At 55.2% G+C, this 21,295-nt stretch overlaps 2 protein-coding genes across 6 annotated transcripts; both read left to right on the top strand.

Annotated features, from left to right (window-relative positions):
• Window positions 1–2: 2 nt before the first annotated feature.
• On the top strand, window positions 3–14,527 carry RETREG2 (reticulophagy regulator family member 2). Of its 2 annotated transcripts, XR_012629498.1 has the most exons (10): window positions 3–332; window positions 2,734–2,840; window positions 7,603–7,633; window positions 8,377–8,512; window positions 9,839–9,923; window positions 10,699–10,836; window positions 11,175–11,269; window positions 12,209–12,344; window positions 13,078–13,868; window positions 13,972–14,527. XR_012629498.1 is itself a non-coding variant. In XM_074873426.1 (9 exons), exons 1-9 carry the CDS (start codon window positions 118–120, stop codon window positions 13,806–13,808), a joined length of 1,674 nt encoding a protein of 557 aa, XP_074729527.1. In that variant the 5' UTR covers window positions 3–117; the 3' UTR covers window positions 13,809–14,527. The 2 variants fall into 2 exon arrangements, 1 of the variants encoding a protein (XP_074729527.1); XM_074873426.1 differs by having other exon boundaries at window positions 13,078–14,527.
• A 421-nt stretch (window positions 14,528–14,948) lies between these two features.
• Window positions 14,949–21,064, top strand: ZFAND2B (zinc finger AN1-type containing 2B). Of its 4 annotated transcripts, none has more exons than XM_074873429.1 (9): window positions 14,949–15,087; window positions 15,926–16,020; window positions 16,462–16,593; window positions 17,249–17,400; window positions 17,883–17,990; window positions 18,158–18,227; window positions 18,776–18,852; window positions 19,395–19,473; window positions 19,724–21,064. In XM_074873429.1, the coding sequence occupies exons 1-9, from the start codon at window positions 15,033–15,035 to the stop codon at window positions 19,760–19,762; spliced, it is 807 nt and encodes a 268-aa protein (XP_074729530.1). In that variant the 5' UTR covers window positions 14,949–15,032; the 3' UTR covers window positions 19,763–21,064. The 4 variants fall into 4 exon arrangements, with proteins under 4 accessions (XP_074729530.1, XP_074729529.1, XP_074729532.1 ...); XM_074873428.1 differs by having other exon boundaries at window positions 19,392–19,473; XM_074873431.1 differs by lacking the exon at window positions 19,395–19,473.
• Window positions 21,065–21,295: the final 231 nt, after the last annotated feature.

Here is a 21,295-nt window from a genome sequence, read left to right as displayed (position 1 = left end):
CGCCGGTCCCCCTCAGGCGGTCCCGCCCGCCCGGGCCGGTGCAGCGCTCGGCGCCCCCGCCCCCCTCCCCTTCCCCTGCCGGCGGTGACAGCGGCCCCTCCCTTTCACCCCACAGCCATGGCGAGCGGCCGGGCCGAGGAGGCAGCCGCGGCGGCGGCGGCCGAGGAGGAAGAGGAGGAGGCGGCAGCGGCGGCGGCGGCGCGGCTGGCGGCGGCGCTGCGGCAGCGGCTGCGGGGCTGGGAGGCGGCGCTGGCGGCGGCGCAGCGGCTGCTGGTGTGGGAGAGGCCGCTGCACAGTCTGGTCACCGCCGCCGCGCTCGGCGGGGCCCTCTGGTGAGCTGGGGCGGGGGTAGGCCGCGGGGGGGCCCGGGCCGGCAGCGGGGCCTGCGACGGCGCAGGCCGGGCGGGCGGCTCTGGGGGTGCTGCTCGTCCTGCCCTTGGCGGTGGCATTTGGCCGCTTGTGAGGCTTTGGGGTCGCTGGCGATCCCCTCTGGGGTGCTGACGGTCCGTATTTCTGCAGCAAAGCTGAGGGCGGCTGCACCCCGCAGCGCCGTGGGATGCGCTGAGCCAAGAGTAGCCGTGCTGTTTTCCTCCGACAAGCATAAACAGGCCCCTCCTCGGGGGCAGAAAGTGCCAAGAGCTCGGGCAGGATTTGCCCCGCGATAATAAAATGCAGCTGGGCTCACCGGGAGGCTCGCCCAGGCACGTTTCTGGTTAATTTTTGCACATGTGCTTTATCGGTTCACTTCACCCCGTAATCGCGGTTGGTAAGCCCCGTGGCCTCCTGCAGCGGCAGACTGCCGTGGGGTGTTTTATTTAAGACCTTCTGCCCCTTGATCTTTTTCTGGAGGGTGCTGATTTTTCACGAAGGCCGAGGCCTCTCGGTTTGGGTGCAAGCATATCCCCCGTGCCCTGCCTTCCGTTCTCTGCCTCTCAGACAGGGCAGCAGCACGAGGAGCCGGGAGCATGAGTGGCAGAGCCCAGCTGTGGATGGGAATGAAAAACATCCTGTTTGTTTGTATAAACAGTGAGTCAGTTTTACTGGCAAAAACACTCTCAGCCAGTGGCTTTCCCAGCAGAAAAGGTCAAAACTGGCTGAGGAAAGAGTTAAATTTTGGTTGCACATGAAATAGGAAGGGACAGACTGAAGTCAGAGAAGGGGAAAGTATGTGACTAAACAGCCTTTGAAGTCACCATGGAGAGGCCGCTTATATTCTGCTCCCTCATCCATATCAGAAGCGTACACGGTAACCGGCTACTTAAATAGTTTTGGACTCCTCTACCAGCTGGAGAGGTCTGAAAGCAGAGCTTTGAAGTTAATGGGAAGGGGAGAGGCATGCCGTGAGATGGCAGGGATGGTAGACGATGATGGCTAAGGGAGTGTGCATAAAAAGGTTGAGAAGAACAAAGGGTGCCCAGAATATGGGACAGCAGAGAGATTTAAATATCATGGAGGAGGAGGAATTACTTACGGTCCCATGGAGGATTCAGCCAGCATCCTTCAACTGCAATCCATAAATGAGGTGGAATAGGAGGAAATTCTTCCAGAGCTGACATATTAGGCTACAGAATTGTTGTCCCATGAGAAGGGATAAAAACGTTGTTTAGGTCATCATAGGTTTTATATGATTTTATATGGTTGTAGGTCCTGTAAACCCATGGAAAGTGTGTGGCTTTTGTTCTGTGCTGCCCAGTGAGACAGATCTCACTTCCAAGTCCTCTACCTCTGACTGCGGCTTGGTGGGAAGCACAGCCCTTCCCTGCGCTGCACAGCGAGATGCTCTCTGACTCCGATCATTGTTTGGTGCATTTGAGATTAGTTATTGGCGAATACTCGCTGAAGAGGAGCAAGGTAAAATAGCAGAGCGGCTCTTCCTTCCTGGAAAGGATTGTTCATTAGAGGGATGAGGGTGAATGCATTTCCCTGGCATTTGTTTCTGCCGTAACTTTGAAATAGCTCCTCTGGGCTGGAGGGAAGTGCTGATGCTCTTGCTTGGAGGAAAGGAGGGGTGCAGACAGGCACTGCTGGCACAAGAGACACCCTGGGACCTTAGCTGTTGAGTCTGTATGGAGTGGGGAGATAAACCCTGTGATGGTGGGATTGCGCGACTGTGTGTGAGTAGTATTGTGTGAGCTGGCATTTGGCTCAAGCCAATGTGTCGATGAGGGACATGAAAGGTTTCACGATAAAGTCAAGTGAGCAGCTAAACCATTTCAGTGCTAGGCTCTGATGAAACGGGCAGAGGTTTGTGATAAAAGAATGGGCATCTAGAAGCAGGTGCAGGATGTGTTGTGATGCTACCTGCTGGTAATGCTGGACCTTGTGATGACAGATAGGACGTAAGTTTTCAGCAAATAGGCTGATTCTTTACCAGTCTTCTGCTACAGTAATCTGTATTTATGTTATCTAGAGCCTCCACCTTGAGGATTTGGAGGGACTTGTACTCGTACAAGGGAGCATTAGCCTTGTTTTACAACCAAAGGAGGAGCTCAGGAGCAGGGGAGGAGAGCGCTGGGAGATGGCATGTAGTCAGCTGTCTGGTGGTAGGCAAAGGCGCCATTTGAGAACGTGCTGTGGTGAGGGTGGGCGTCTGCAGAGTACAATGCTTGCTGCAGTGGCCACTAGCAGTCAGATGTTTCTGCTCTGCCGTACACTGAGCCATATCTGTTTGCTCATCAAGAGCAGTAACTTGCTGCCTTTTTCCTGCCTAACAATTTCTTGTTTGATTTCTAGGTTGTTTTCCTCCACCTCCCTGAGACCCCTCTTTCTCCTCAGCATGTCCCTTCTTGGCATCCTCTTGCTGGAGAGATGGAAGCCCAGGTTCCTGTTTGATTTCTCAGGTATGTGATGAGTAGCACTGTAGCTAGTGACACAGTTCTGGTGTTACCAGCTGCTGGGCTGTGGCCACAGCCGGTCCCTTCCTGGCTCTCATAGGTCATGTAAGCCCTGCTCCTACTGTAACTGCAGGCATTGGTACTGGTGCTGCCTCTTGCCTCTTTGTGTCAGAATATGAGGATGCATCCTCTGGGCATAAGGAGAATTGTTCCCAAGTGCTGAGAAGTTGCAGGAGTAGCTCATTTTGAGAGTGACTAAGGGGGCTCAGCTAGCTTCTCAGGGATGATGCAGTGTTTCTGCTGTGTCCTTTCCTGCAAATGTCATGGCAAAAAGATCGTTACAGGTCTGAGCATATATGGCCAGCTGAGCTGGGAGAAGGAAATGTGAGGTTGAAGTGTATTGGTTTTAGTTAAGTGCAGTATGGGCTTATGCCCTGAAAGAGGCAGAGCAGATGAGAGCCACTTCTTGCGGCAGGTAGCAGAGTGGATGATGAGGTCTGACAGCAGGGACAGTCAGTGTATTGTACTTGTACTGAACAGCATCTGGTCTCCAGCTAATCAGTGAGTCTGATCACTTGGCTTATCTTTCCCATTTATTGAAGGGTCTCTGCCAACATTAGACACAAAAGCAACAAGAGGAATAGCCTCATAGCGATGATAGGCGTGGATTGGCTGCTGTCTGCTTTGAGTGCCTCCTTCACTGGAATTTATTAAACGGCTGGACCCAAACCTGCCTACTGCATCTACTGCTGTTCAAAGGCAGCTTGGGGCCCTCCATCCCTGCCCCCCTACTCTAGGGAGGGTTTCTGAATGAAAGCCCCTCTATATGTGTGTTTGTAAGGTGCCCTTTATTTGACCTAAAAGGGTACTGACTTAAAGGGTGCTTTCACAGAAGTCCTGATAAGATTAGATATGTTTCAGCTGTAGTCTTGAAACTGTTTGCTTTGTGTGGTTCAGGTAACTAGGCAGCCAAACTGGACTGGCCAATTTAATTTCCTGCTTATTCACATTGGATTTTTAAGGGAATAGTTTAAAGCCAACCCAAAACATCTCACTTGAAACACGTCCAGAAATGCAAAAGCCTGGTGTCCAATACAGAATGGTGTCATTGAGGCAGGTGGGGGTAGAATCGCTCCAGCAAGTACCAGGCCTGTAAAAGTTGTGTTATCACAGAAGAAACAGGAAATCCATGCTGAAAATTTATGTGATGCAGAGCAGTGAGGAGTAAAAAAAAAAAGCAAAGAAGACAACACGCCAGGGGTTAGGCTCATCCTATGTCATCAGCTCTGCAAGAAGTCAGTGCACATCCTACTGAGCCGCTCCTCAGTGGTGTTCTTCCCCATATTTCACTCCTTGCTGCCTTTCTGCTGCTGACAGCAAAGAACAGGGGCACCTTTCTGATGCGCCTGGTTAGGTCACAGCCCTGATTTTGACATGGTCCACTGGAGCGTGTTTCCTCAGCCTCCGCAAGGAAGGAGCGGTGCTCTGCGTTCCTGAGGGGCCTCCTGTTGAACTGGCACTGCTGAATACTTAGGGGTTCTTGTGTGGCTCTCGCTTCCCACTGAAGCGGGGCTGTAGCTTTGTGGCTTTCCTCCTCAGTGCTTCCTGTAAGCCTTTCCTGGAGATTTTGGAAGTAGGTCAGTACCACACCTTCAAGAGTCAGCACGTATATACACAAACCTCAGCTTGTGGCAGCTCTGTATGTCTCGGGTGACTGCTTATAACATCACTTTTGAAGGAATGCTAAAACCACAGCGTGTATTTTGCAGTTACTCACACACTGTGATCAGGAGCACATTAACAGCAGTGAGATGCACAACTTTTTTAGGCCCTGTCAGAAGGGACTGCATATTTTCAGCTCCCACGCAGGGTATTCTCTCCATAGGAAACCACCTTTATGTGGGGTTCCACTTAAATATTGTTTAAGGACTTAGGAAGCACCTTTGCTTTCTCCTGAAATGGGTGTCAAGTAGGGATGTTTTCTGTAGCGTTGTTGTTTGGCAGCTGTGTTTTGGTCAGTGTAGAAGAGCTTTAGCAAAGCCTGCATTGCGATTGAATGCTAGTACTCCTTAAAAAGGGCCCCTGCTTTCTAGCTAAAGTTTACACACAGATGAAGAATGCCTCTTGGGGAAGCGTTGAAAACCTGTAAGAGCCAAGGAATCCATCAGCAATAATTTGACAGTACCAACATGTAACCTAAACTCTTGCGCAGCTGACTGTTCTCCCAGCAGAGTCTGGTGTATGTCAAGTGGTTTGTATTAATCCACAATCCGGTGTGAAATGCCGACAGAAAGATTTCAGCCGCTTATTGATGATCTGAGGCCAGCTGTGGGTGTCCTGCTTGCTGGCTTAGATGTACCAGCACTAGACAGTATTGCAGCACAGGCTAGAGTTAAGCCTTACTTAAGTGAACGTGTCTTGTCAGAAACGCTCTGGGTTTTTTGTGTTTGGGCTGTCCCTCCAGCTGTTGTAAGACTGCAGTGCTTTGGGATGGACAGCAGGCAGACTACTCTACTACAGGAAGCAAGATACTCTTGATTTTAAAGACAGCTTGGGTTTTGCCAGATAGTTGAAATCACGTGAACGCTCTGCAGCCTGCTGAAATGTTCTGCAGCTCCCCAAAGTCTCTCTGAAGCCTTCAGAAGCAACTGAGGAGAATTGTTTCACTCCCTCTGCTGGCATATTTTGGATGGCTTGGATTACTGCAGCCAGTTGGAGAGGGAGTGGGGTTCCTATGCCATCCCACTTACTGTGTTGCTGGCACATCTGTCCAGCAGCGTATGGCGAGCATCCCAGCACCTTGTTTGGTAGCTGTTACAATCAGTATATCCAGCCATCACAGATGGGCCAGTGCCAAATGTAATTTATTTAGTGATTTAGTGCAGGTAATAGATGAGGCTTTGAGATATAGCTGGATTTCTGCGTGCTGTGATTAAGCAGCTTTAGATTCCTGAGCACAACAACAAAATACAGCAACGGCGGTTGCACGAGAGAAGCAACTGCCCCGGGGGGGTGGAGTTGCATCCATAATATTCACTTTGCACCCTGAGCTCCCTTTGTGAGCAGTGCTTGCCAGCTGCCCCAGCTGCCGTGCCGCACACTTGTGGGCAGAGGAGCGGATGGGCAGCCCAGTCTGAGAGCAGTTGACACCTTGTCAGGCCCGATTACTGGAAATCTGGGTCACGCTCTCAAAGAATCACCTCCTCCCCTGGGCGAATGGCCTCCCGCTCCACTGCACTGTGCGAGCTGGCTGGTGCAGTGCCTGCAGCGGGAGGAGGAGTCTGACATACTTGGCCCAATGTCCTGAGTCTTGAGAGAACGGTGGCAGGGCTGCTACAAGCCGTTGCTCTCTTCTGTGGCTTCAGCTGGAGTCTGAAGTCTCACTAGGCGTTGGCAGTGATGGATGTTCACCTCTCCTGTGTGTTTCCCTGGCGGAGTTGCTGCCACTCTTGGGCTTTGCATCTGGCTGATGACTTCAGGGAGGATTCAAACCCCTTTTTGCTCATGTTGCATTTTTAAGCCCGTTTCCAACAAGTAAACTTTGAACATAAACTCCCTACCTTTATTTTAGTCCCGTTTACGTGGTGACGTGCAGTGTGGGGTATAGGGTCCCACTGATTTTTAGAACCTCTTGGATGGCCTGAACCAAGTTTGGTGGTGGCCAGACAGCATCAAAGATCTGTCCCTACCAGCTTTAGGACATCAGGCTGACAGGTCAAGGAGGGTAGACCTCAGAGGGCCTTTACAGCATGATCAGGGCATGTTGAACACAGGAGACTTACAAAGACTGTTGCTGCAGGAGCTTTGGTTGCGCCCTGTACATCCCCAGACACTAGTCAGCTAGCCAGGACACCCAAGGGCAGCCAGGCTCATGAGTTCCAGTTGTCATAGAAATATTTGGGGTTTTTTCCTCTATGTATCTGAAGGCAGAGCATAATTATATGTGACCTCTGCCATTGAAACACTGCTCCTCCCGTCAGTACTGCTTGGAGTAAGTCCCTGTTTGATCATCACTGGGTTGGGTGCAGAGACAAAAATGGGAGAAGCTTTCCCTTGCTCTTATCCAGACTGCCAGACCTTAGGAGTGTAGTTATATCTGTGCCTGGCACAAAGGGCTGTCAGAGGACATGAGAGCCCTAAAATTAGATAATTATACACAAGACTGCTATTTGTTACTTAATTCTGTGGGAAAGGATAGAGATGGCAGGGACGTCTCTGGCATTTGTACACAGCATCCTGCCAGGGACTGTGGTGTGGGCTGGTCAGTGGGAAATGCAGCTCAAACCTGCTAGTGCCATGTTGAGCTCCGACGTGGGAGCTGAAACTTTGTCCAGCTCAGGGACTGTGCTGGCAGCCCTCGGTGAACGACAAGGGCTTGGTGGCTGCCCTGGGGATGGCACTGCCCAGACGCACAGGACGCTGGGGCAAGCTGTACGATCCCTGCAGCAGAGAGCCCACATGCTAGCAGCAGGGTGCACCTTGGATAGGAGTGTCACGCCACGTGTTTGTCAATACAGGTTGCAAGGTGTTCTGGGGCACTCTGAGACCAGTACTCGGGCTGCTCCAAGTCTCCAGGCATGCTTCACTGAAGCCTGCACAGCTCAAACTCCAAGCCAGTGATTCCTGCTTGCATGAGAGCACGGAGAAGGTCCCCAGGGTGCATCCCAAGCTAAGGATGATGCATTTCCAGCTCTGCTCTGTTCAAGTGGTAAAAATGTCGGGTTGTATTTTTCACTTGGCTGACTAATGTGCTGTGTTCTCTCTACAGCACAGCCATCAGAGGAGCCAGGAGGGGAGAGGTAAGCTCACTGATATGTGTTCCTTGTGATGTGTGAGAGGCGAGAGTGGGGAAGCCTTAATTTAGTGTGGTGATCTCACCTGCCCTTTTTGCTGTTGTCAATAGACTGCATGGCTCCTGCTGTGAAGCACTGGTAGCAGTTTCTCCTGCACTGGGAACTGCTTATCAGCTCAGGAGCCACAGTTTGAGACTCTGGGGAAAGCTAGTGTTCTTTCAGTAGCAATAAAGCTTGAGTGCTTCTGTTGTTAGGAACTGTTGGGTTTCTTTCTTGGACTATTTTAAGAATCCTCCAGAGATAAGGAAATCCCGAGACTGACTTTTGCAGGCCGTGCGTTCTGTCTGTGGTGGCGTGGCTTGCATCCTGCGCTTGCCCACGGTTATAGGTCTGAGTACCACACTCTGGTTACCTCGGACTTGGTGCCAGAGGAGGCCACATAACTAGTTCCACCTCCAGTGCTTCTGTCTGCGTGGCTTTGAGCAAACCGCTTTGCATCTTGGGCCTGTGGCATGGGGATGCTGTGGCATGGTGTCTGCTGCTGCTGTTTGGCTCAGGTGTCTCTTGGCGCTCTTCCTGATTAAAGTAAAAAAGTATCTCCAAATCAAGCATCTTCCATAGTTCAGTTGAAGAGGCGGTCAGTATTGTCAAGCCTTTGGTAGGGATCTCTGCTTCCCAGTGCAGCTGTTCCCCCCACAACAAAACAGACCATGTTCAAAGATTGTCTTCTTGCTCTTGTCTGTCTCTAGTGAGGGGGTGACTTCAGGGGCACAACCTCACCTGCTCAGTGTCCCTGAGCTGTGCCACTGTCTGGCAGAGAGCTGGGTCACCTTCAGGCTGTACCTGCAGGAACTGCTACAGTACAAGAGGCAAAATCCTGCCAAGGTAAGCTGGAGATACCTACTCTTCTGTGCAGGGGCTTTTCTTTCCATTACTAGTGGCCTAGGAGATGGAAGAATGTAAAATCAATATTTTTACATTTGCTGTCCCTGTTTAACATTTGCTGTTCATTTCTTTCAGACTCTATGCCTTGGGAAGCTTAAATAATGAGCCGTTGGCTTCCAGTATTTGTAAACTTGAGCTGAACTTAACCCCTTCTGTGAATGGCTAGCTATACTTAGTTTTATTTCTTAGCATGCAAAGGAAGCTCTTAGATTGGGAGTGGGGAGAAAAAAGGGGAACCCTACAGTCTCTGCCCCTTTCACAGGCTCCATTCTTAAGCTGGTCCTACCTATTTTGCTAGCCAGGATAGTAGGTAGCCAAGTCCAAATGCAGCGGTGTTTCTGAGTGCATGGAAACTTGTCATTAACCATGTTCTGATGGCTGTGACGTGTGTTGTTTGGAAAGGGTTTGTAGACAGGAGCTGCCTTTGCATCACAAAATATAGGACAGACACTCCCAGTGGCTGGTATCAGGCTTGCTGGGATCCAGTGCGCTAAAAGGAGTGGGTTTCTATCACTGCTGATTAGTCTTCTGTTAAAAACACTATCCCAACTACAGGGAGTAGGAGACCAGGACCAAGATGCCCATAAAGCGTGAATTCATTGGGAGCAAAGCCCTCAGAGGGCCCTAGCTCTTGTAGACCCTTTCCATTATGAATGGAACTCTTCATCGCTGGATTTAGTTGATATCTGAACCCATGCCCTGGCTTGCAGGGTGTCTGTTCTCACTTCTCCTCCTCCCCAGGAGAATGTAGGACAAGCCATCAGGGCTTCCACTTTTTGCAGAGGAGGAAGGTCCTGGTCTGGTGGGAGCGTGGGTTCTGCTAATGCTTCTGCCAGCTGGTTTATGGCGTAGCAGTGGCACAGCATCTGGGCACTCTGTAAGAGCTTCCTGTCTCCATCGGGACAGTGCGGGCTTCTTTTAAAGTGCTGAGCTCTGCAGGAGAGATGTATTAAAATGGCAACTTGCAATATCCCATCCTAGCCGCAAGGATCATAATTTACTTCATAAAGAACTATCCAATAAAGTTTTGATTCATTTTATTGGAGTATTGGGTTACCTTGGTCTTCCTGCGCTTGAACCTCTAATGCTTACAGCTTAACCAAACCAAGCTGTGATTGTCAGCATCTGAATGTACTCAGGGCAAAGCTGGTGTACTGACTTTGTTAGGAGCATCCCTCATTTTGCTCTAACTGGGTTTCCTGCACTGGTTGCATAGATGTATCTCTGCCTCTTGTCACTTCTGTTTGTTCCTCTCTCTTCCTTCAGTTCTGCATGAGTGTCTGTTCAGGCTGCCTGATTCTGGCTGTAGTTGGACACTATGTTCCAGGCATAATGATCTCCTACATCATTTGTGAGTATAAGCAGCTTTCTTGTCTGACTTAAGCTGAAACATGACCTAACTGTGCTGTTGATACACTGGTAGAAGCATATTTGTGGTTTTCTTGAGGGGATCTGTGTTAGGTGATTAATCAATACAGGCAACGTGCTCCGCGAAGTCAGTTGCTGCAAGTGCGTGCATGCAGTACAACTGCGAGGTCAGGAGAGGGAGCCGTCGCTAAAACGTTGCTTTCCTCTGCTACCCATGGCTGGGGCTGTGCTGGTGAGACTCAGGGGAAGAAGAAAGCTCTCAGTTTCTAGAGTGGGCAAACCCATATCGAGAGAGTTGTTAAAGCAGCTGCATGTCTAGTAAATAAGACCTTTTTCGCTGCATCGTGAGTCCCTGCTAACTCTGAAGACTGTTCAGGTGGTTTGCTGCTAGTACATCTACATATGAGCTCTATGCTGCTACCCTTATAAAAGTTTTGGTGATTTTTCGTTTTAATAACCTCATTTCAGAGCCTCTGTTGCATGTTGGGGCTGGGATGCAGTGGCTGAAGAGGAGGGCTTACGCTTCATCTTAACATAAATCTGCATCCTAACAGAGATCTGTTAGGAAAACCTGGTTAATCAAGCAGCTTTGAAATGAGTAAGAATAGCCATGGATGAGGATTTTAGGCAGAATCAGATGGGAAAACAAATGCCATTCAACTGCGCTTCCCTTGATGCAGACTTTCTTGCTGGTGCCCCGTGAAGGGCTGGGTTGGGCTCGGTCTGTCTCTCACACTCCCCGCGTCCTGTGTCTGCAGTGCTCAGCATTCTGCTCTGGCCTCTGGTGGTCTACCATGAGCTGATCCAGAGGATGTACACGCGTTTGGAGCCTGTCCTGATGAAACTGGACTATAGTATGAAGGCAGAGACCCTGCACCACAAGCATGAGAAGAAGAGTAAGGACCCACCTTCTCTCTAACTTCTGCTGTGCCGTACTCCCAGGGTGGAGCCCTAGCAAAGGGACAGTGGGAGCGCACATGTGCCAGCACCGTGTGGTGAAAGGCTGCAGCGGAGCAGGGGAAAACAGGCTGAAACTTGAGGGTTATGGGGAGAGCAACTGGGCAGGGGATCCTGGGAACAGCAGATGAGAGCAACAGATTAGTTGTTGCCAGGAACCTTGGGCTTCTGGGAAACCTGTGAAGTTTCACGGGGTAGTAGAAGTAGTGGGAAAGTGATGTATAAAGGCATAAAATTCCTTCAGCCTCATATAAAGCCTTTCTTCTCTTCTTCATAGAGCGACAAGGAAAGAGTGAGCCTGCAGCAGGTGATGAGCCAACAGCAGAGACAGAGAGCGAGAGTGAGGCAGAGCTGTCGGGCTTCTCCCCAGTGGTAAGAGCTGAGCAGAAACCAGTCCCTCCTGTCTGGTCTGTAGCGGCTTGAGTGTCAGGGGGTGTTCTGAGTACAGCTGCATTGATAACAAACAGCAGAGCAACAAGTCACTTCTTTGCAGAATTCCAAGGGGAGAAGGGTATTTGTTTGATGAATGCTGTTGTCTCCAGCCTGGGTATTGAGAATTCAGTGCCACAGGGCTGATGATGCAGGAGCAGGACAGGGCGAGCTGTGCTCCAGCCTCCTGCTGACCTGCAGCATTGATTTGGTGGTTACACCTCATGCTCGGAGAATGCGAGTGTCTCCCAAGGAAATCAACTCTCGTGGTGTAATGTGCAGAGGCTCCTCACCACTGGAAAAGGGAGATGAGCAGCACTGGTGTCTCTTGCACAGTTCCCTGCTCTCGGTCAGACCGGGTGGGACCTTTCTGTATGTGCACCACAGAAACGGACCAAGTATCTTCCTTCACAAGGAGCTCTGGGCATGCAGGTGGGCTGTGAGATGGGAAGCTTCGGCTCCCAAAGGAATGCAGATACTTGAACCGCTGCTCCTTGTAGGAGGCTTCACTGGGCCCAGCGTGAAAGCAAAAGGGAAGGGGTGTTTTGCTCCTTGGTGATCCCAGGAGAGGAAGAAGGATCAAAGCCTTCTGAGACTCCTACAGGCTGATCCCATCTTGTGCTGGCTCTTTTGGGTTCTTCATAGGGCAGGGAAAGCTTCAGGCAGTGCATTATTGCAGGAAAGCCATTGAGCTGAGACTGTCCTTCCCTGGCAGTGCAGTCAGCACCTTGCCCAGCCCCCTCCTGCTTTCCTGCTGTCCCTGTGCAGAGTCTCTCCTGCAAGGACTTGTGCCTGGAAGCTCTGGTTTGTGCAGAGGTGCCTGTACGCAGCACTGGTAGTCAGACACCCAGGAGTTTGTCCCTCTGCCTTCATCCCATGCAGGTGGATGTGAAGAAGACTGCCCTGGCTCTGTCAATCACAGATTCTGAGCTCTCTGATGAGGAAGCTTCCATCCTGGAGAGCGGGGGCTTTTCTGTCTCAAGGGCTACCACCCCACAGCTGACGGATGTTTCTGAAGGTACGTGATGGGACACTGCTGCCTTCCTGACCCTGAGTGTTTTTTCCCAGAACAGCTGTCCCTCCAAACACCGGGAGAGAACCTAGCTAGTTGCAGGGGAAAGAGCACTGAAAGGAGGAAGCAGTAATAGCAGCACAGCGTGCCTTGGCTTCATGAGCTGGCCCTGAGTAATCTGTGTCAGATTACAGCCCCACAAGGCAGTGCTCTCTTGGCACTCCAGCAAGGGAGCAAGGCCATCCACAAAGTCCCACAGAAATAATTGCATGGTGTAGTCACACGCCCAGATATATGATGCTGGGTGAAACGCGTCGGACACCCCACCCTGTCAGACTCATCAGCTCAGAGAAAGACTGGTTAGTGGAGAGGAATGGGAAGGTGACCACTCGGATGTGGTCACTTGAGTGTCTGGGGAGGAACGGGTAGGTGACGTGCTGTAAGCACAGTTTCCCTGACCCCGTGGGTTTTACTGGAGGGCTCTAGATGCAGAGAGCATGAGCTGGAGAAGGAAGTCCTGAGCACAGAGCACATAGAACAGGATGAGAAAAGGGACATTCCACGTGGGCTGTGCCACTGGGAGAAGGGAATAATGGCAGATCCTGTCCTGCTGCACTCCCAGAGCTGGGAGGTTGCCCAAAAGTGAGCTCTGGTGTGTCAGCTGGGGGCGGTGGGTGGGAGGTGTCCAGGCCCTGGCTCGAGGTGAGGGGACCTGCGCCTTAATGCTGGTGCCTTTCAGACCTGGATCAGCAGAGCCTGCACAGCGAGCCGGAGGAGTCGTTTTCCAAGGACCTGGCAGAGTTTCCCTCCGTGGAAGAATATCATTCCAGAGACCTGGGACCACAGAGCGATGAAGATGCATTTGGTGTGCCTCTGGGTCCTGAGCTTGCCCATGCTGCCCGTGAGCTGGACTCGGCAGAGAAGGAGGCCGCGGACTCTGACCTCTCCATCCTTCGCCTAGCGTCTCCTCTCCATTTTGTAAATACGCACTTCAATGGGAGCGGGCAAGCGGCAGGAGGCAGCGCAGAGCCAAAGACTGTCCCTGCCCCGGGCCTGGGCATCTGCATTGACACGCTGAGCGAGGAGATCGTCACCACTGCCATTACCACGGCAGTGCAGAACACCCTCTCTGCCCTGCTGCGGTCCTCGGAGGCCAGCGAGGGGCCTTCCCTCTCCGAGTTCCTCCCCGCCGAGCCCGAAGAGAAGCTGAGCTTCCAAGCACAGCTGTCAGAGAGCGAAGTGGTGGAGACAGAGACAGCAGCTTCACCAGAGGATGAGGAGGAAGCAGATGACTTTGAGCTACTGGATCAGGGGGAGCTGGAGCAAATGGATGTAGAGCTGGGGCTTGGAGAGGAGCAGGAGGCACAAGAGTCTCCTGCTGCTCCGGCTCCCCCCTCTCCCACGCTCGCTGAGCTGCCAAAGCAAGGAGATGAGGAGGAGGCAGTGATGACAGCAGCATCTATGTCTTAGGTCTTCTTCCTGCACCCCCTTTTCCTCCATCGTCACTGGAAAGAAGGAAGAACTCACACGGTGAACGTGCAGTGGGATTTTAGATGTTTGTGTTGACTGGGATGGAAATGCGTCAGTGTTAATGTGCTGTGTCTGGAATAACGAATCCTTTCCATCCTTCTAGAGCCTGGCCTTCGCTGGCTGAGCGGGAGACACCCCTGCCTGCGGCCGGGGAGGAGCCGGCTCCTAGAAGCCTTACACCACAATCGAAACACCAACCCCAGCAAACGCTTCCTAGTAATGGTGCAGTATTTTGGTCTGTCTTCTGTTCGTCTTTCGTTTTGCACGCAGAGTACCAAGCTAGCTGTAGCTGCTGCTAATACCCACATCCCCAGTAGGACATACGCAATCTTATTTTATTGGGTTTTTAAATGGCTAAAAGTGTAAATAATTTTAACTTTCATTGGTTTCGTTTGTGGGGAGGGATGGGGTGCACCAGTCAGACGTGGCTCTCGGGGGCTAGCAGAGGGAAGGGGGTCTGTGGAGGGGAGGGGACAAAAGCAGGCGGGCGCCGTGCGGCGAAGAGGCCCCTTCTGCCAACCGTTAACCATCTGCCGTGTCACTGCTGGCGCGGGGTGTCGGGCGATGCCTGGTTTTTCCCTGTCTGATTTGATTTCTGCTACTGGGTGGCTGTGGAGTTTTTTGCAATCAATGAAGTTTGCTCCTGGCCCTGTTCAGTACTCCCGTTTCTTCCTGCCGTGGCCTCTCCCGCCGCCCGCGCCCCTGCCCCCCTCGGTCGGCCATCGCGGCACGGCGCCGGAGGGCTCTGAGGTGGCTTCAGGAGAGCCGGGAGCTCTGTCACACCGCAGAGGATCCGCGTTTCGGGGCTGGGGAAGGACGGGGGGAAGCTCCCCGAGTTTAAGCTGCCCCCTCGGGGCAGTGTCACCCCGTGCTGGCGGGGCAGGGCCGGCATGGCGCCTCCGCCCGCCCCCTCCGGGGCTCCCCCTTCCCCTGAGCCTTCCCCCCTCCGGAGCCGGCCGTTGGGCAGCACCTCCCCCCGGGCTGCCGGCGGGAACCGGGCGGGCCGGGCCCGGAGCGGCGGGCGGGTGAGGGCCGCCGCGGGTGGGGGGGCGGGCGTGGCCGGGGCTGGCCCCGCCCCTCGCCGCGTGACGCCGTGCCGGAAGCGGGCGCGGCGCGAGCCGGTGCCGGTAGGAGTGAGGGGAGGGACGGGGCGCGGCGGCCGCCATGGAGTTCCCGGACCTGGGCGCCCACTGCTCCTGGCCCGCCTGCCAGCGCCTGGGTGAGGGGCGGCACCGGCGGGGCGGGGGGTACCGGGCGGCCGGGTCCTGCTCCCGGCCGGGCGAGGCGGCCGCAGGCCCAGGCCTATGCGGCGCCGAGCGGCCTCTGCGGTCGGGAGGGGGGAGGCGGGGGCCGGGCGCCTCCCGGGGTGGCGGGGGGGTGAAGGCCGGGTCGTGCCGCCCGGGCTGCCCTTGGCGGAGGGGCGCGGGGCGGCCGCGGCCTCTGGTCCTTCCCTCTGCCCGCGGGTGTCCCGTCGGGGCGGAGCTGGCTGCCGGTAGCCCGGGGCTGCCGCCGGCTGGCCGTGCCCGGGCACACAGCTCTTCCCGGGGGAGCAGCCACACGGCAGCGCGGGGAACGGCTCTTGGTGGGGGGGCGGTGGGGCAGGGACCAGGCAGGCACCCCGCCTGCCGGCCCTTGGTGCCGCGGGCTGGGGAGGTGGGACACGGCGGTGCCGCGGGGGCTTCTCCGCGGGCCCGTCCTTCCCCCGGGGCGCACGGCAGCGAGGGGGGGGGTTATCCCGGGCGGGTGAACCTCGCGGTGGATGTGGCAGTATCGCTCACCTCTGGCGTGAGGCCGGCAGCCCCCAGGGAGCCCGCAGTGATTTCAGGATGCTACTCCTGAACCCGGGGAGGGCACGTTTTGCGAAGGAGCCCCCAGGTATTTCTGAAGACATAGCTATGGACCCTTTTGTTTCCGTGCTGGGAGCTGGGGGAAGAGAGGAGCGGCCCTGGCTTTGCTGCGGGTCAGGGCTGTGCCTTTGGGAAGTCGGGGAGGCCCCTGGGCCGCAGGCGGGCAGCACTGACCTCAACGCTCTGCCTGCTGCGTCTCCCTGCTCCCAGACTTCCTCCCTCTGAAGTGCGATGCCTGCGAGCAGATCTTCTGCACCGACCACATCGCTTACGCCCAGCACGACTGCACCTCTGCCTACAAGAAGGTAAGCACAGAGAGGAGGTCTAATCCAGGCTCCCACACGGAGCTGCTGAGCTTTCCCAGCCAGGGATCAGAATAATTTGTGACTTTTTTGGTCACTTGGGCAATCCCCCTTGGGATGTGTGCCGAGTCTGGAGGTGTCCCTGGAAGCCAGGGTCTGTGTCTCAGTGCCACAGACTTCCAACACACCCTCTGCCACTGGGTGAAATGGTCTGGGCATCCCCCAGCGCTGCTCTCTTCCCTTCCCAGAGTGTGTGTCTGTGCCTGTTGCACCTGCTGGGTCACAAACAGCAAGCTGTTTGGAGGATGGTGAGCAGGACCTCAAACCGCAGGTGACACTGCGGAAGCCATGGCAGGCAGATCCTGACAGGGGGAGAGAGATAGCCGCACAGCACTCAAGGTTGCCCAGCTGTGTGCTCCCAGACCCCTTTTCTTATCACTACAGGATGTGCAGGTCCCTGTGTGTCCCCTCTGCAACACCCCAGTCCCCGTGAGGCGGGGGGAGATGCCCGATGTCGTGGTGGGTGAGCACATTGACCGTGACTGCAAGTCTGACCCTGCACAGCGCAAGCGCAAGGTAGGAACCCGGCACTCTCCATCTCGCTGCTGAGCTCCACTGGGTCCCTGCTGAAGCCTGGGGGTGGGATGAAACACCACATGACTCGTCCCTGCCTGGTGCCATCTCTGTTTGCGCAGGCCAAGGGCAGGAAGGGTCGCTGAGCTGGAGGTGTGCGCATCTGCAGGGCTTTGTGGTGTGATTTGGGGGCTGAGGTGGTGGTGGAGTGGGGCTGGGCAGCCACCTGGGAGATGGGGATGGGAAACTGCAGGCTGCCATCAGGAAAATGCATTCAGCAATTAGCTGCCTGGTCTTGCTAGGAGAGGAAATGGCTGCAGGGAGCTGGCCCTGCAGGAATCCAGCCCAGCAGCAGCTGGAGGGCTCTGGGCTGTCCCCAATGCCCTGGCAGGGCAGGCAGGAGTCCCTGGGTGAGGCAGTCTCTCTCCTGCTGTGCATTCTGTGATCATGGAGGCCCTTGTCTATGGAGACTGAAGCACTACTGGATTACTAATAAACCATCTAAAGAAAACTAGTATTCAGATACAAAGACCAGAGCCCCATGGAAGAGGCTGTGATAGAGAAAGCTGATCAGTGCGCAGGGCCTGGCATGGAGGGAAGGGACAGCCCCGGCCCTGCAGGGCATGTTCCTTTTCACCACCGCCATGTCGTCTTTCAGATCTTCACCAACAAGTGTTTGAAGCCTGGCTGCAAGCAGAAGGAGATGATGAAGGTGATCTGCGACCAGTGCCACAAGAACTACTGCCTCAAGCACCGGCATCCCCTGGACCATGACTGCAGTGGGGCAGGGCGTCCTCTTTCCAAAGCAGGGTGAGGGCCTGGGGATAGACGGGCTGGCAGGGATGGGGCTGTGCTTGCCAGACAGGTGACAGGGAAGAAGCCCAGCTCCTCCTGGCCCGTTGTCTGGGACTGCTGCATTCTCGCACTCCCTGCCCTGTGCGCTGGGGTATCCTCCATCAGCATTAAGGTTTGTAGAGTCAGCACAGCTGTATACAGTCTCTCCTTCCTGCAGCAAAAGCCACTGGTACTGCCTGCAGGCTGTTTTGTTCTTGTTTTTCTGCCCAGTCCCTTATTCTGTAGCTGATGGCTTCTGCCTATCCTGGTACAGTGTTTTGAGGAGAAAAATGGCACTTGAAACTCTTGGGCCTAGCTGAGCCACAGCACGGGTGCTGTTAGCAGGAAGAGAGGGAACTGGATGCCAGAGAGGCGTCTTATCCAGCTTCGCCTCCCTGGGTATCCAGTGCCCAGGGATGGCCCATGATGGTGCAGCAGTTCTGTCCTGTCTGTCCTAGGCACGCTGCAGTTGCAAGAGCCCAGGCATCCTCCTCCAAAACAGTCACCGCATCGAGCAGTGGAGCTGCCCGGCCAGCAGACAGCCCCTCTTCTCCCGCCCCTGCCAGGTAAGGTGTTGGCCAGCTCGTAATTCTGAGGTGGGCGTGACCAGGCTCAGCTTAGCTCCCTGTGGGATGCCGGAGCGACAGCTCCCTGCTTCTTGTGCATCAGCAGGGCTGTGCACTCGTACCAGGGCTCCCTGCCTTGACAGTAACCCAGCTTCTCCTGTTCACAGAGGAGGCAGAGCAGCTGTGTTGCAGACTCACAGCACCACCCCTCCAGCTGTCATGCTGCAGAATGGGCTGGTGAGTGGCCTGGCCTAGGCATTTGGGGTGGGTTTGGGTGGTTCCTGTGCCCTGGGGAGCTACTGCAGCAACTGCTTTGCAACCCATGCTCTGTAGGTGACTGTGGTGCTCCCCAGCTGCGCCTTCCCTGGCAAGCGGGTATCCTGGATGCTCAGTGGGGCATCAGAGTTTGCTCTGGTGCCTGCGAATGGCAGCTCGTGGCTGTGCATAGTGCTCAGCTTTCCCCAGAGGGACGAAGTGCACTGGCCATTTTCCCTGGGTGTTCTTTCTGTTCTGCAAGCCAAGGGTGGAGGAGGAGGCTGGAAGCTGCTTCCCACTGGTATTCTTAGCATGATCCCTGCACTGGCAGGCAGGGCTGCAAGCCCTCGGGCACGGGGAGAGAGAGCTGCAGGTCTGTCCTGAGCCCAAGGCCTTCACCTGGGCTGTGTCTGGTCTTAGAGAGGGGAGATGCACTTGCCTTCGACCAGGCAAGAATGTACCTGCCATGTGTCCCTCAGGGCTGCCTCCTGCCACCTCAGCCAAGCTGGTGACAAGATGTTTTGTTTCAGAGTGAGGAGGAGGCACTGCAGCGAGCTTTGGAGATGTCCCTGGCAGAGTCAGCACGCAGCTCAGCACAGCCACCCAGGTATGGTCCAGGGACACGTGGTGTCATGCCCCAGTCCTGTGTGTGAGAGGTGCCCGGTGCAGCATCATGTGGCTCCGGGATGACATTCCTCTCAGCACGTGGCTCTGGATGATGCCTCTCTGTGGCTGATGGGAGGAAAGGAAGAGTCCAGAGTGATCACGGAGCTCTGTTCAGTGAGCAAGCCCTCCGGGGGGCTGGGAGGGGACAGTGACTGACAGCACAGAGTAGGGCAAACTATTGTCTGACCACTTTGTCAGCTAATGAGCGTGGCTAGGGCATGACAGAGGTGGGTCACAGAGGACACCCGTAACTAGAGTTAATGTGGTTCTCCTTGGCCCAGGGTGCTAGCTGCCAGCCCCAGCTGGACCCTCTGGTCCCTCCCCAGCCCCTGGCCTGTTGAGGGTGATCCTCGGTTGCCCCCTGCCCTTAGCTGTCCTGGAGGGTTGCAGTGACGGGAGATCCTGCCACCCTGAAGGGCTCTGAGCGCTGGGCTGGTGAGCCCGGGGGGGCCAAGGCACACAATGCACCGCTGTCCCCAGCAGCACGCAGGAGGAGGAGGATCTGGCACTGGCCCAGGCACTGTCAGCGAGCGAAGCCGAGTACCAGCAGGCGCAGCGGCAGGTGAGTGAGGCTGGCTGTAGGCTCTGCACGGTGGTGGGGCTGATCCCAACCTGGTTCTGTCATGGTGGGGTCTTCCCTGGGTTCTGCTTCCTCTGGGCTCAGTCTAGGGTCACTTTTCTCACCAGGAGGGCAGCTCAGCATCACTGCTGAGCACACAGCCCTGAGGGCTTGAGCACTGGATGTGCCCCCTTGTAGGACAGAGGAAGAAGCCCGTCTTCCCTTGCTCACCGTGTGCTTCTTCCCGTTCCAGGCGCACGGTTCAAAGCCATCAAACTGCAGCATGTCCTAGGAGATGACACATGTCAGCGGAGGTGGGATCCTGCTGTGACGTGAGGAGCGGCTCCGGCCTCCCATGTGGATGCCCTGGGGTCCTGGCCTGGACACTGACAACAAGAGCCCCTCGCTAGGGACAAGTCATCTTCCTGGGGGCTGTAAGCGAGCCACCACACACACACTGACACCTCAGCCCTAGTACCTGTCTAAAATCAGTGCAGCAAATTGCTGATGCTCCTGGAGAGCTCAAGACAGTGTGGGAGGAGGCTGAGCACACACTAACCAAAGCAAGCAGCAGCCCAGGGCGTGAACTTAGCCCGAGCTCCCACAGCCATGTCCCACCATTGCTGGAACTGGGGCACAAGGGCAGAGCCTGCCTGGAGGGGAGGGCCATGTGGGGACATCTCTGCATGCTCAGACGTACACCCGGGATGCGGCTGCCCGCTGCAGTAGCGGGGGGCTGGATTTCATGCTCCAGGGAGGGCCACACCAGCCCCGCAGCAAAGAGCAACTGGAGCTGGGATGGTCTCTTGCATGGGCGTGGCACAGCTGAATGTGCAGCCTCCCAGTAGCATGAAGGCAGCCCCTTCCCTGCTCCCCAGGCCCTCGGTGCCTCCCCAGCTGTTTGCATGTACAAGAGCACGTTGGGCCTTACCCTGACTCACCTGGGGCCTAGGACCTCTCTGAGACTGAATAGAGCTGCATTTCCTTTCTGTTTTAATTTAACAAGGGCCATTAACTGAAAAGTAACCTCAGCACTAACTTGACTGTGCCAGCATTGCTCGCATGGGAGGGCTGCAGCTGCCTTCCTGCTGCTGGCTGCTCTCTGCTGCCCTAAACTATCCTGGGGCCCTGTTTTAATGCTGCTGGGGCAGGAACCCCTCCCTCCTTCCAGCTGTGCTGTAGGGGATCCCCTCCTGGGTAGCAGCACAGAACCCCTTCTTGCAAACACAGCCCTGAGCCTGAAATGAAGCCAGCCCTTCCTTGCTGGTGTTGGGAGGCAGGAGCTGACCCCTGGGTGGGGGGTACTTGTCCTGCTGGCCTCTTTCAGGGGGGTCTGCAGCCATGCAGAGCGGTGCTGCTTTCCCACCCGCTCTCTCCAGCTTCCCTGCTGGAACTGCTCCTGCTTGCAGGGCTGTGCCTGGTTCTGCGCAGGGCCGGGCTGTCCCCTTCCCAGCAGCCCCCAGTTGGCGGTGGGGTTAGTTATCTGCTGGTGGTGCCTCCCTGGGGCAGGAGGTGGGTTCAGGTGCAGCAGAGGGAGTGCTGAGACTTGTCAAAGTGCTGCTTGAGACAAAATAAAAGCATAGCACAAGGTGTAGAGGCGCTTTGAGGGAGCAGCTGCTTGGTGTCCAGCCCAGAGTGGTGCATCTCTGCAGATGGGGGTGCAAGGTGGAGGGGGCACAGGGGGTAAAGTGGACACCAGTGGTGCTGCTGCTTCTTCCTTTGCCCTTGGAGTGCAGCTCCCTGCCAGGCAGAGCCCTTTGTGCAGGGATGGGGCAGGCGCTGACAGCCTGCTCTGCCCCTTGCCTGCCTAAGCCCAAGGAGCTCA

This window comes from Strix uralensis, chromosome 6, assembly GCF_047716275.1.
Source record: "Strix uralensis isolate ZFMK-TIS-50842 chromosome 6, bStrUra1, whole genome shotgun sequence".
NCBI lineage: Eukaryota > Metazoa > Chordata > Aves > Strigiformes > Strigidae > Strix > Strix uralensis.
Note: the sequence above shows the minus strand (reverse complement) of the source record. Positions and strands in the feature narration are given on the sequence as shown.

Coding starts and splice junctions, on each gene's coding strand:
- RETREG2 (XM_074873426.1), top strand. CDS start 118: ATGGCGAGCGGCCGGGCCGAGGAGGCAGCCGCGGCGGCGGCGGCCGAG. Junction 9,924..10,698: donor AATGATCTCCTACATCATTT/GTGAGTATAAGC, acceptor CTGTGTCTGCAG/TGCTCAGCATTCTGCTCTGG. Junction 12,345..13,077: donor GCTGACGGATGTTTCTGAAG/GTACGTGATGGG, acceptor GGTGCCTTTCAG/ACCTGGATCAGCAGAGCCTG.
- ZFAND2B (XM_074873428.1), top strand. CDS start 15,033: ATGGAGTTCCCGGACCTGGGCGCCCACTGCTCCTGGCCCGCCTGCCAG. Junction 16,594..17,248: donor CTGCACAGCGCAAGCGCAAG/GTAGGAACCCGG, acceptor GTCGTCTTTCAG/ATCTTCACCAACAAGTGTTT. Junction 18,228..18,775: donor TCATGCTGCAGAATGGGCTG/GTGAGTGGCCTG, acceptor GTTTTGTTTCAG/AGTGAGGAGGAGGCACTGCA.